The 13,098-nt window shown below is 41.6% G+C and overlaps 1 protein-coding gene across 2 annotated transcripts; it reads right to left on the reverse strand.

Moving 5' to 3' along the window:
• Positions 1 to 15: 15 nt before the first annotated feature.
• Positions 16 to 8,298, reverse strand: LOC143318937 (NACHT, LRR and PYD domains-containing protein 3-like). Of its 2 annotated transcripts, none has more exons than XM_076727476.1 (9): positions 8,234 to 8,298; positions 4,483 to 6,118; positions 3,678 to 4,022; positions 2,569 to 2,736; positions 2,294 to 2,464; positions 1,890 to 2,105; positions 1,637 to 1,810; positions 730 to 903; positions 16 to 505 (listed from the first exon to the last, which is right to left on the reverse strand). In XM_076727476.1, the coding sequence occupies exons 2-9, from the start codon at positions 6,099 to 6,101 to the stop codon at positions 490 to 492; spliced, it is 2,883 nt and encodes a 960-aa protein (XP_076583591.1). In that variant the 5' UTR covers positions 6,102 to 6,118; positions 8,234 to 8,298; the 3' UTR covers positions 16 to 489. The 2 variants fall into 2 exon arrangements, with proteins under 2 accessions (XP_076583591.1, XP_076583592.1); XM_076727477.1 differs by lacking the exon at positions 8,234 to 8,298 and adding an exon at positions 7,711 to 7,832.
• Positions 8,299 to 13,098: the final 4,800 nt, after the last annotated feature.

A 13,098-nucleotide genomic window follows, 5' to 3' on the forward strand; every position in this document is an offset into this window, starting at 1 on the left:
AAGCACAACCGCACTGCATGGAATGAAAAAGTTTATTTGTTGACTTATTTCAATTCCTGCACCAAATTCAGTAGTTCAGTACATAAGAATAATACTGCAGGTATATATTTGATGAGTAGATGCATTACTTCAAATTAATCATCACACGTTTCCCTCTCTTTTCCCAGGATGGTCGTGTAATTTAGAAGTTAACTGTATACAATAACTACATGACGCGAAGCAGGAATAGAAAAGTAAATCACAAACATATTAAATAGTAACAGACTTCTGCTGTAATATAAGTGTTGGGTAGATTAACACATTTTCTGAAAATAATCAGTGAATAATGAGTGAAAATACTGAAAATAATTCAGTGGAATGAATGAAGTAGGCTGAACAGCAATTGCATTGCGGCTACGATATACACTGAAATACAAGGAAGCATGGAGTGTCAGAAATGTGAGTCGGTTTGAGCAGTTTGCGGCCTGGGTCTGCTTTCTGTCTGTCTCTTCAGTCTGTTGAGACACTGAAAGATAAGAAAGTAAAGACAGGGGACATGAATGCCTCTGGGATCAGGTCTGAAAGTGAGTAACACTTCATTTGCAGTCCAAATTGTCCTGGTCAGTTTAGACTGCTTCATAAATACTGAGGTAGAGGAAAGAGGATGCAGGGCTGAGACATAAATACCTGCTGTAATCTATTATTCATAATGCATTTTCATTTGTTTCAATCACCAGTATCAGTACTCACTCTATTGTATGTAAGGTGTATTTCAGGCTCTTCGTCAGTTCCATAAGCATTTTGATTCCTGAGCGGTCCAGACTGTTGCCCATCAGATGCAGCTCTGTCAGATGTTGGGGGTTTGACTTCAGGGCGGTGATCAGGTGCTGAATGCTCCTGGAGCTCAGGTTACAGGTCCTCAGTCTAGAGAGAAAATAGAGCATTTATGCACACTTTGATCAGATAGTCCCTGATCAGAGTCAGTATTTAGACTGAAACACACCTAGCCTGTCCTCACAACTTCAGCTAGCCATGCAGCCCGTTTTGAATATTCGGAATAAAATCCTACAGCTGCCACACAGCATATAATGTACGACCCCATGAACATTGCCCACAGGAATAACCATGTGTGCAACATTAATTCTAAATATTATAACAGAGGAAGAAATCAGCATGGAAAAATAACACATCTGGTGAGAACGTGCACACACTCATGCGTGGCAAATTTAAAAAAAAACTTAAATATTTGGACCCACTACAGCAGGCATGTCAAACCTATTCCACAAAGGGCCGTGTGGCTGCAGGTTTTTCCTCCAACCAGTCAAGAGCACGCAGTCTGACCAATCAGCTGTCTGAGGACTGAGATCAGCTAATGAAATGAGTCAAGACTGGTGTGCTGCTGCTTGGTTGGAAAGAAAACCTTCAGCCACTTGGCCCTTTGTGGAATAGGTTTGACATATGTGCACTACAGGCTCCACTGTGGGCCGTCTCCTAGTCATGTTAGGGATTAGAATTATTGATATAGGACCTTCTCTGAGGAGCAGCTCTAACTGCATGGCTGTAAGTTATCTGAATGTGCATTTTGACTGACTACATATCATCTGTTAATTGCTATTTGTAGGACTTCTTTAAAAGGCAATAATAATAAAAAACGTACGATAGCTTCTCCAGAATACACTGAGGGCTTCTGAGTCCCACGCAGAGTTTCTTCACTCCCCTATCCTGAAGGTCATTGGCAGACAGGTCCACCTCGCTGATTATGCTCTCCTTTGACGCAAGTCCTGATGCGAGCTCTGCACAGCAGTCATCCGTCAGGTTGCAGTTACTCAGGCTGAAACGGAGCAAAAATAGTGTTAGACTGTTCTTGTAACGCTTGTGTAATGCAGAAAAAGGTCTTGAAAATGATTTACTTGAGAGTTTTCAGATGGCTGTAAGGATTCTTCAGTCCGGCTGAAATCTCTCTGACTCCACTGTCTCCGAGGCAGTTCATGCTGAGGTCAATGTCTGTCAGCTCCACTGCCTGCCAGTCTGTTGCTTTCATCCACCCACTGTAGAGCTGCGAGACTGAACTCAGGACCTTAGCCAAATAACGGCAGCCCATGCCAGTGATTCCACATCTTGAAACACTGAAGGAAAATGAGAGAAATGTTGTTAATCCGTGGCTTATGGGTATTAAATGATCAGCACAGGAGCAAAATTCTAACACTCATTCAGACTTGCTAATGTTATCAATGAAAAAATAGATGCTCCTATCCCGGCATGTTCTACTTCAGTATGTAAACATAGGGGAAACACAAGAGCAAGGCGTCCTTACTTGAGTTTTTGCAGACTACACCATGCATACATGCCTTCGCAGATGAGCGCAAACCCTTCGTCTTTCAAACTGTTGTTGCTTAAATTGAGTTCCACCAGGGTGCTGGTTTCAAACTTCAGAGCTTCCCCGATGCTTCCACAGCTTAACACGGTGAGGCCACAGTGGTACATCCTGCCAAAGAGAGCCGAAGAGATCCAAGAAGCAACTAGATCATTCATATCAATTCATTTACGCTAACAAGGCGAGACGATGCATTTATATTAAGTCATACTCACTCCAGCTTTGTTAGCTGCGATATATCAAATTTCTTAAAGAGCTCATTGGCCCCCTTGTCTCCAAGAATATTGATGCTCAGATCCAACACTTTCAGGTGGCTGGAGTTCTTCTCCAGAGCTGAGGCCAGATAACGACAGCCCTTTTGCTCAATGTCACACTGTGACAGCCTGCAATGGAAACAATGACAGCAATGTAACTCCAATTCAGGGAAGGTAGAGCGCATCTTTCAAAAGCTAACTTCATTTGAGCTACTTTTTTTTCGACTTCCTTCTTTTCCTGTCTGTGTGTTGAGAGACAGGGTAAATGCTGCAACCTCAATCCATTAAAAAAAACCTTATGGATATACAAAATATCACTGCACGTCCCCTGTTAGCTGTGCCCTCTTAAACAAAAGGTTGTTCAAACATTTATCCTAAATGACCTTATGTCAACCAGTGAATTGGACTTTCTTTTTCTAACTGAGCTGTGGCTGTTGTTATGACATGGAAGGACGGAGGGAAGGAAGGAAAGAACATATTTCACAAATACCAATTTGGCTTCAGAGAGAGAGCAGTACAGTCCAACTGACAAATGGCATCCTAATGAGTGCAGACTCTGGAAATGTCACTATTCTAAGTTTGCTGGACTTGAGCACAGCCTTCACTACAGTTGATCGTTGTACTCAACAGACTCAGAACTGGATGATAATTAAATACAGTGTTCAAAGTCACTATTGAAAACTTGAGTTCTCCAGCAGATCTGTATCTGTTCCCCCTCAGATCAGCTCAAAAGGACACATCTGTACAGGCTGGCATTTGAATAATATTTCTAGAATATCTCTTAACGTTGTCGCTCTCTGTTTCGGTGCATGATGCTCTTTTCTTTCTCTGTCTTTGCACCTTCATTGCATTGACTTGTATTTAGTGAAGCACGCTGTAACTCTGGTTTTGAAAGGAGCTACAGAAATGAAGTTTATAATCATTATTCTTCTTATTAGTCTTACAATTATTTCTGTGACTTAATTCTTTTGGTGTTATTTTTTTTTTAGAATTTTTTATTTCACCTGTTGAAATGGTCATATCTGTCATTTTATTATCATTATCATTCATGCTCATGTCCCAACACTTACTTAAGTGTTTCTAACTGGCATTCAAGAGATCTCAAACCACTTGCAAGATGTCGTAGTCCCTCATTTCCTATTTCGTTCCTGCTGAGGTCCAGCTCTCGCAGTTTCAGGGACTGTCCCAGGGCCGTGGCCAGGTGTTTACAGGCATGCTCCGTCACCCCACAGCCTTGCAGCCTGAGTGTTTTCAGCCTGCAGTTTTGATGGCTCAGCCCCTCCACGAGTATCCTGACTCCATCGTCACTGATGCTGTTGTATCCCAGGTCCAGCTCTCTCAGGTATGACTCCCTTGTGGTCAGGACTGCTGCTAAGGCTGGACAGCACTTATCTGTCAGGTTAGAGAATCGCAGCCTGCAAGAGAACTGGAGTTAATGATTTTCTGTCAACACTGAATGAACTGATCTTAATGAGAGCTGTCTGTGTATCCAAAGCCTGATCTATCATATTCTTCTGTGTCATAGAGCTCCATTGTTGTCCAAATACTAGTGAGCCACACTCCCACACACACTGTCCTGCTGCTGTGAACAGTCAGTGGTGCCCAGGAAATTATTCGTATTATTTTTCAACAATAAAACTATACTGAGTATTCATGAACTGTCTTATTCTTTACTGACATTAACAAAAAAAATTGGGAGTAAATAAGACACAACACAAAATCTGCTTTAGTCACGTTTGATACCTATAATGAGTTACTGTTTTCAAATTCACTCTGCTGGAACAGAAAGCCAACACAAGTGTGTAAACGTCCTAAATACTTATGGTGTGTACTTATAGAAATGACAGAGGCTGAATCCATTGAGGACTAACTTACATGGCTTTCCTGGACTTCAGAATAGCTGGCAGCTGCCTGAGGAGTCTTTCGTCACATCTTGTGGACACTTCCATCTCAAAGCTTTCTCTCATCCCCTCAAAAGCTCTGGTCCTCTGTGCCATGAACTGCCAGTGCAGTGGTGTGATGTCGGGGATTGGGGAGAAGCCAAACTTCAGAAAGTACCTGACTTCACTCAGTAAAGCCTGGCTGTTGTACTCCCTGAGACAGTGGAACAGGCCCACAGCTCTGTGGGACAAAATGTGGTCCAGGATCATCTTCTTGGTGTAGCTAAACAGCAGATCGCTGGACTCCAACATACCACGCTCCTTAATGAGGCCGAAGATGAAGCGAAGGAAGACCTCGGTTTTTCCGTCATCGCTAAGCAGCGCCTGGTGCACCAGATTCCGACAGCTAATGGACCGGTCAGGACCCGCCTCAATGTCGTCCAGTTTAGCAGATGCAGCCAGGAACTCCTGAATGCTGGAGTGACCGAAGCGAAACACCGTGGTGTTACGCAGCCCCTTCTCTTCTCTCAACACAAGTGGACACTCTTTGGCGAACGCTGACGCTTCCTCAACACTTATGTCACGCTTCTGAAGGTTACGCTCGTACAGTATATTAATCATTCCCATCCGAAGCAATGCCAGCTTTTTCAGCTTGGCAATAATATCCGAGTGCGACGCTTTGACCACATTTGTGTAAATCTGGGTTAGATTCAAAGGAGTGATTTTAAAGCCATCATCTGCTTTTAGATGATTCTTCAATACATTTGCCGTGATGGTGCAGATTGGAGGGATCTGACAGAGGAACTCCAGACTCCTTGTTATTTTCACATGGTCGATGGCTTTGTTGGCCAGATCGTCATTCCCGATGATCGTCCTGAAGTGCTGCTCCATCTGCTCATTGCTGAACCCTTGAACCTCCGTCTCTTTAAGCAAAAGGTGATCAGGGATTCGTGGCACTGCCGCATACCGGGTCGTTATCCATATATGAGCATTGGGAAGTAAATTCCCCTTGATCAGACTGGTCACTAGAATGTCCACCGTGGACGCCTCAGACGCATCATTCACTGGCGGACAGCTGAACTTTAGCTGGAGCTGATACTCATCCAGTCCATCGAGGACGAACCACACATTTTTTTTATTTAAGCAGGAAACATCCAGCTCTTTCAATTCAGGGTAAAATGTCTGGAGAAGTTCAATTAGGCTCAGTTTGTCTTTTACTAAACTCAACTCCCAGAACGTGAGAGGAAACAGGAGGTGGATGTCCTGGTACCCTTTCCCCTCGGCCCACTCCAGAGCACAACTCTGCACCGCCGTGGTTTTTCCGACCCCACACACTCCCACACTGAGGACAGTTCTTTTGCTGCTGCTGTGTTTGCAGTCACATGATAAAATATCTGCGAGCGGGACGGTTTCATGAAAAATCCAAGTATGAAGGTCAGACTTGTCTACATATCGAAACTCGTGCTGGTGCAAATTATACAGTGGGTGTGAGCAGTTGCGTTGGAGCTCACAATAGCAAAGTCTTGAAGGAAGTATTGAGTTTTCAGAGGAACCTTCATTCAGTCTCTGATATTTGTTCTTCAGTATGGTTTTGAGACAGGTTTGGGGATCCATCAGACAGGCGGCGGTTCCTGAAAAGACGGAAAGATGGAGAGTGTAAAAAACAAAAGCTAGAACTTCATGTTCAACAGCTCGATACAACAACAACTCTCTTCACTTTCTGGTCTTCTTTTTTCTCAAGTGGGGACATTAAAGTGTGTCTACAGCAGATGGATAAAGATGTGTTCAGGCTCCTGTGAAAGTGACAACTTTAACTGGTGCTGACTGCATTCAGTCCAAACAGAATATATAAAATACTTCTGTTGACAAGCACAGAGTTTTTCACCTCCCAGAATAAAAAACAAGATTTGCATAAATTGTGTTGTATTGTTGAAGTTAACTGTGTTATTTACGTAATCATATTTATATATTCAGTATATATTATAATACATAGTATATAACTAGATATTTAGTTATACCCAGTTATATTTTTAGCAATTGCTGTTATTCTTGTTTATATATTTTGTTATGTTTTTTAACAATTGCTATCATTTTACATTTATATACTTATATTTTAAGAATTGCTCTGATCCTTTTTCCTCTTGGTTGTATATATTTTGTATTTGTCTGTATGTTTAAACTGCTGCTGCAACAGAATAACTTCCCAAATTGGGATAAATAAAGTAACAGTCTAAGTCGAAGTCAATCAACATGTAACCGATATGCTGGGATTTTTATCAAAGAAAACATATTTCAAGCTGACTGACAAGTGACTTGCTAAAGTCGTTGCTTACATACAACCCTGATTCCAAAGAAGTTGGGATGTGATAATTTGTTAATCCCTTTTGACATCTACTCCATTGAAAACAGAACAAAGAGAATATATTTAATGTTTAACTCATCAACTTCATTGATTTTTGTAAATATCTGCTTATTCTGAATTGTTGATGCAGCAACATGTTTCAAACAAGTTGGGTCAGGAGCAACTAAAGACTGGGAAAGATGTGGAATGCTCCAAAAACACCTGTTTGGAACATTCCACAGGTAAACAGGTTGATTGGTAACAGGTGATAGTATCATGATTGGGTATGAAAGGAGCATCCTGGAAAGGCTCAGTCGTTCACAAGCAAGGATGGAGAGAGGTTCACCACTTTGTGAACACATGATTGGATAAAAGGGCATTACTACATGGAACACTTCATAAACTGCTGTCAGTAAACAAAAACTGCATTCTGTTTCTACTTGTACTTTACAGTGTCTCAACTTTTTTGGAATTAGGTCTGTACAAATGAAATAACACGACATCACACCCTCAGAATCCAGACACTTCATCTTTGCATACGTTTAAAAAGTGTTCATCTCCTGGTTAGCAGCATCACAACTGTTCCATTAAGCCTGCAATACATCCAAACGTACGGCAGAAGTGTAAATAAGAAAATGCATTCTCATCTTTTGATTAGTGCAAAGCATCGTGATGTGTTCAGAGTCTGCCACAGTGCTGTAAAATGTGTTTCTTCACGTGTTTTCTATTGTTCCTGTAGCTTCCTGTACCATTAAAGTGATTAGAATATCTAAGGCTTGGCGAACAGAAACAGCAAACGGATGCAGTGATGTAAAATATCAATAATATCGATTATGAAAACATAACGCAGCAGAATGAGTCAACAAAGTGAATGTAGTTTACAGCGTGTCAAACTCTGCCTTCTCTTGAAGTCACTGTGTCCTCTGCAGTCTGTTTTCAGAAGAACTGTTTGACAGCGTCGTTTCATCACGGCCATTTTCACTGACATCCCGACATTGCTTTCTATTCAACATATATTAAACTACAAATAAACAAGGCTGTGACACTGTGATGAACTTCCTGCGTCACGTGCTTTCGTTTTCATCGTCAGCAGAAACGTGGAATCCAGGAAAGTGAAACTCTGCCGAGCTCGAGCTGTTGTAACATGGTGGAACTTAACGCAAACCATCCGCTTTAAACCCACTTTAAGACCTTGATTTAAGGAGGAATAGTCATGATCAGAGTAGAAGTTAAGAGGCTGCGACTCAGAAAAGCAGAGTTCGTGATGAGATCCGCCCTGTCCGATCTGCTCGTGCTGAAAAGCTTCAGATAACTTTAATTTATTGATCACTGATCGGTCTGTAGCTGCACAAGCTGCTGCCTTAATATTTACTGCTGAACTGGTCATTTTGTGCCACACACTTACCAAGAGAGACAAGTCCACACGGCTTCCTGTGCAGAGATGGAGGCTGAATCACAGTGCTGAAGTTAGCTTTCATTTGACACTTAAGGGAAAAATTAAGGGAAACTTAGCTGACAGCGCGAAGCGACCCATCCTCCGGCTCTCGCCCCCGTACTGTCAAACATTGCAGGTAGAAACTCAGCTGCTGTCTGAAACCCATTTTCTAATGAGTGAAGCCTTTATTCTGTTAGTCTGTTTATTGTATCTGTAAAATATTCTGTAGAGAGATTTCACATGAAAGCGTTAAGACAGCTGAAATGTCCAACACGCTTTCACAGCAACAAGAAACGAGAAAAAGAAAGAAAGAAAGAAAGAAAGAAAGAAAGAAAGAAAGAAGAGGATCTGTTAAGTGCACCTCAACTTTCCCCTTAAGTGTCGAATCAGAAGCTAACTTCAGCGCCGTGACGGGACGGTTTTTTTTTCCCTTCCAAAACTTTATTTACAGAAAACAGATCTACTTAACAGTAACGATCACAACAGTTATACAGAAACTACTAAAACAATAAAGAGCAACTTTATACAGACAACAAGAGCCCAGAGTCTAATCGTTTTGAGTCATTTTAGAATTCAAATAAAACATACTTCCCTTAAAGTAAAAAAAGTCTTTATAGCTTTTGTTGTTCGTTACATATCTGATTAAATTGCCATATTGTTGGAGTTGAACAGCAAACCAATGAAAGCAGGCTTTGAGTCAGACCTTTCTGGTTCGTGGATGTGGAATAAGGACGACCAGAAGCTGCATTATGTTGCTCGTTGATTTTACTATTCAACCTCCTGAAAACACAACATCACATGAAAAAACCACATCTGTACATTACTACCAATGATTTTATTTAGAGAGATTTGCATATCTGTCCAAACGAAATCTGAATGATCACAAAAAAAAGACACACACAGAGAACAAACAAAGGTAGAGTCTCTATTGATGTCAGATCTTTCCAACACTTCGTTAACAGCGTAAAGGCCCTGTTAAATCTCAAGGGGTACTTCCTGTTACATTACGTGAGATCAGAGTTCTTTAAAAAGTCAGGAGGACCTGCGGGAGCTGCTTAGAAAAAAATGGCATATTCTTTAGATGTGACTGGTTCCTTTAATCCTGTTCTGAATTACAGTAGCACACCCTTTTTGTCTACCTGTTGACCAACCAACATAACTGTATCAAAAGTCAAACCATGAACAATGAAACAGTGTTTTATTTTTTGTTAAAAAAAAAAAATCCTTATTATTAAAAAAAAGAAGCTTATATGCTAATGTCCAGTTTGCCTATGAAAATTAGCCAATTTGTGATTTGTCAGCAGAAATGTTGCACTTGAACAAAAAAATCTAAGCCACCAGTAGAGTGATAAAAGCATTGCAGGCTGGCTCACAGACAGGGACAGGCCTTCTCTCCCCCTCTGCCCCCCTCTGCTCACTGATCTCCATGACAGTGCTGACTGCTGCAGACAACAGGGCGAAAAAACATGGCTTTTATCCTTAACATCAACGTAGCAAGATTAGAGCTATTAGAAAGGAGAAACTAAAGGCTAAATGGATTATTCACACTGAAACAGAGTGCTATCATCACACATGAGGCACACTAACATGCATCAGTCATAAAACACAGGCCCTGAGTGGAGAGTACTGTGTTCATACTCATCTCAGTGTATTTACACTGTCCAATAATAGGAAGAAGAATCAGAGGGACAATCCCCTTTATTTGTCACACAGCGACATCCACAAGCACACACACACGCCAACAGTGTTACTACCGTGCCACTGTGCCACCTGACCGAACATATAGACAGTGAGACAGACAGTTTGCAGACTGAGGAATCTGTTACATCTTGGATTCAGTTTCTAAACCTTGTTAATCTTGACATGCAAAACATAGTTTAACTCACACTACAGATCAGACAGTAGGTTTTCTCAGTGTTTGGACAGTGGCTGATTGCATGTATTTTTACAGTCTGATGCACTCACATGGGGCCAGCTCAGCACTACACCAGCAGAGCTGGTGATGATTTACTGATTCTGAGGTCAGGATTTCTAAAGTTAGATTTCCATCTGTTGTGTGTTCAGGATTCATTTGCAACCATCAGATCATCAAGTGTTTTTGTTTTCCTTGGCAGCCGATGCCTTTTAGATCATTAAACCTTTGGGTTTGATATTTGCACTTGTTAATATAGAAAGGGGCACCAAACTTCAGCAGCTCAGAAGGATTTTATTTATACTTTTCTTTTAATGCTGATTTAATGATAATTAATGAACTAATGGCAGATCAGTCTCATCATCTGGCTCTCGATACAGTGATCGTCTGTTTCCAGCTCAAAAGGACACTGTCTGACAATGACTGAAATGAAAAGTATTATTTATTTGACACAATATTGAGAATGGAAATGAATAATGAATGAACAACTGGATGAAGAAAATGTAGCAGGATAATAAAATGAATGATTTTGGCGATAGCGAGAAGTAGTTTTGAAGAGAATGAGGACGCGAACGTCGCAGGGGCGGAGCTAGAGGGGTGGCCGGAGTAGTGCTGGCCACCTCTGGAATCTGATTGGCCACCTCAGGTGCCACCCCAGTTGACTGACAAGTCACTGCACATCTAGTTGATAGCTACACGATTTTGGAAACGTGAATGAGGAAGCCAGGCAGAATGTCTGAAGTCGCTGGTGAGCCCAGGTCTAGGCTGTTTATAACATGAGTCAGAAGGCATCGTGATGATGAGCGCAGTCGTTCGTTCAACACGAGCGCCGCCTGTACAGGGGGCAGCGTGAGATGCGCGCCATTTAGATGGTCAGTGCTCATGCTTGGAAGCATCAATCATAACGTGTAGCATACCAGAATGACAGGGAGAAACTCAGCTGAAAGCCTCTACCAAGCATTGCCACCCAAATGAAACATAATTCATACCCCAAGAAATTCTATGGGCATGTAAGGAAAACACGAAAGCAGAGAGTCTGCTGATCACGAAGATGTCTGCCTCCTCACTGTGTCACGAGCAAGCAGCCAAAGATTAGCAGGGAAAAACTTTGCTAAATCATAAAAGTATGTCTTGCCTTTGCTGTTTTGTGGTCAAAAGTTATATTCCAGCTCGAAAAAACTCTGCTAATGTCTCCTCCTATGACTCTGTGTTAGTTTGAGATCAATCACGAAGGTCCTGGATGTTTACATACGGAGGCGGGGGTTTCTAGAGTGGAGGGAGCGCTCTTAATGCGATATACTATCTCTGGAGTTACTTCCTTCTGGATCGTCATAGGTGTTTCTATGGTGACCTTTGGTGCTGCCCCTCGAATCTCTTGACTCTGACTGGTCAATAGAGGTGTCGATCATCAAAATTGACCAATGGGTTGCTGACCTATTGACCGGTGTAACTGTGAGCGCTCTGTCTCATTTACACATGAATAGACAGAGCGCTCTGTCTCATTTACACATGAATAGACAGAGCGCTCACAGAGGACACAGCTGAGCAGCCAGATGTGTTATCTTACTGTGTTATTTGCATTTTGTCCTTTTATGAAAGATAAGAACAATAGCAGGCAGAAAAAAGGCTGAAGAAGTGTTTTCAACAGGGGAGTTTCTCTGTCCAGATGTGCCCGAATGAGCGCCTGGACATACCTGTATCTTTTGCACAGTTACTCATCAGATATTACTTTACTAATTCCTATATGAATTTGGCTACTGTCCCATATGATGAGGAGCGGCTCTTTGGGTGGCTGTTTGACCCAGACAGATGGGTTGAGGCTGGCTGCAGGACTTCGGTCCAAATGGTTGACGGCCATATGGCAAAACTTCTCGGTTAATTAATGAAGTTGAGAATATTTTCAATGGCCGGTCGAAAATAACTACAAAAGAAGAGTTCGGCTTTAACTCTGAAAAAGTTATGCAGTTTAACATGGCAAGCAAAAATTGAAATTACAAGAAGACTGGAAAAAGAACCAGAGAAAAAGGTTTTTCTGAAGAGAAGGGGGAAAACAGCTGAAAGTGAAATACACGCAACCAAAGGGAAGTGAAACGAACTAGTGGACGTTTGCCCTGGGCTGCAGGGTGGATATATCCGGCGCTCCAGGGCGTGTCGGTGACAAACAAGCCTTTGCTCGCTTTAGAATGATTTACAGGTGAACGCTGTGATTTCATCCTATAGAGAGAAAACATTAACTAATGATTGCGTGCAATGGACTCTTCTGCTTCTTACTATGGTCAATCACATAGTCTAAATGATCAACTGTCAATCACACATCAATACTAATACTAAAATATATGATAACTAGTAGTATAACTAACTAATAGAACAAGGAAAGGCAGATTATATTTGGTGAATTAAGCACTACTAATTATAACTCTCATGTCAAGCGTCTGAAACCTAACCGCTACTAGTCTCTAGATGGCAGTATGGCTCCATGGTAGAAACCCGGACAAACATGCTTATGAGAAGATCATAGTTTTGTCATTTTACAAGCTAGAAACACGGAAAAAGCATTGATACCATACAACAGACACATGCAATGACAGGACTGACCTCTGTGGAAGACCCCCTTTCTATACAAGACATCAGTCATAAAAAAGGTCCTGAATTGTCAGAAACCCTGCTGCTGATATGTATTGCACCGTTTTATGTGTGTTATGTTCGTGTGCACATTCTGGATTACTATGGTTTAGAGTCTGAATGAAGGCTGGTATTACAGCATTGACAGTTAGCATCAGTGCGATAACCAGTGCTCGAGTAAACATGCTGTTTGGTGTCATACATTGACACATATTGGTGAGGTTTTGAGAATACTGCTTTACACATTACACTTGGTTAGAAATACAACATATGTTCAAACGTAATCAAAGGAACATCTCAA

The sequence above is a fragment of the Chaetodon auriga genome, chromosome 4 (assembly GCF_051107435.1).
Source record: "Chaetodon auriga isolate fChaAug3 chromosome 4, fChaAug3.hap1, whole genome shotgun sequence".
Lineage (NCBI taxonomy): Eukaryota > Metazoa > Chordata > Actinopteri > Chaetodontiformes > Chaetodontidae > Chaetodon > Chaetodon auriga.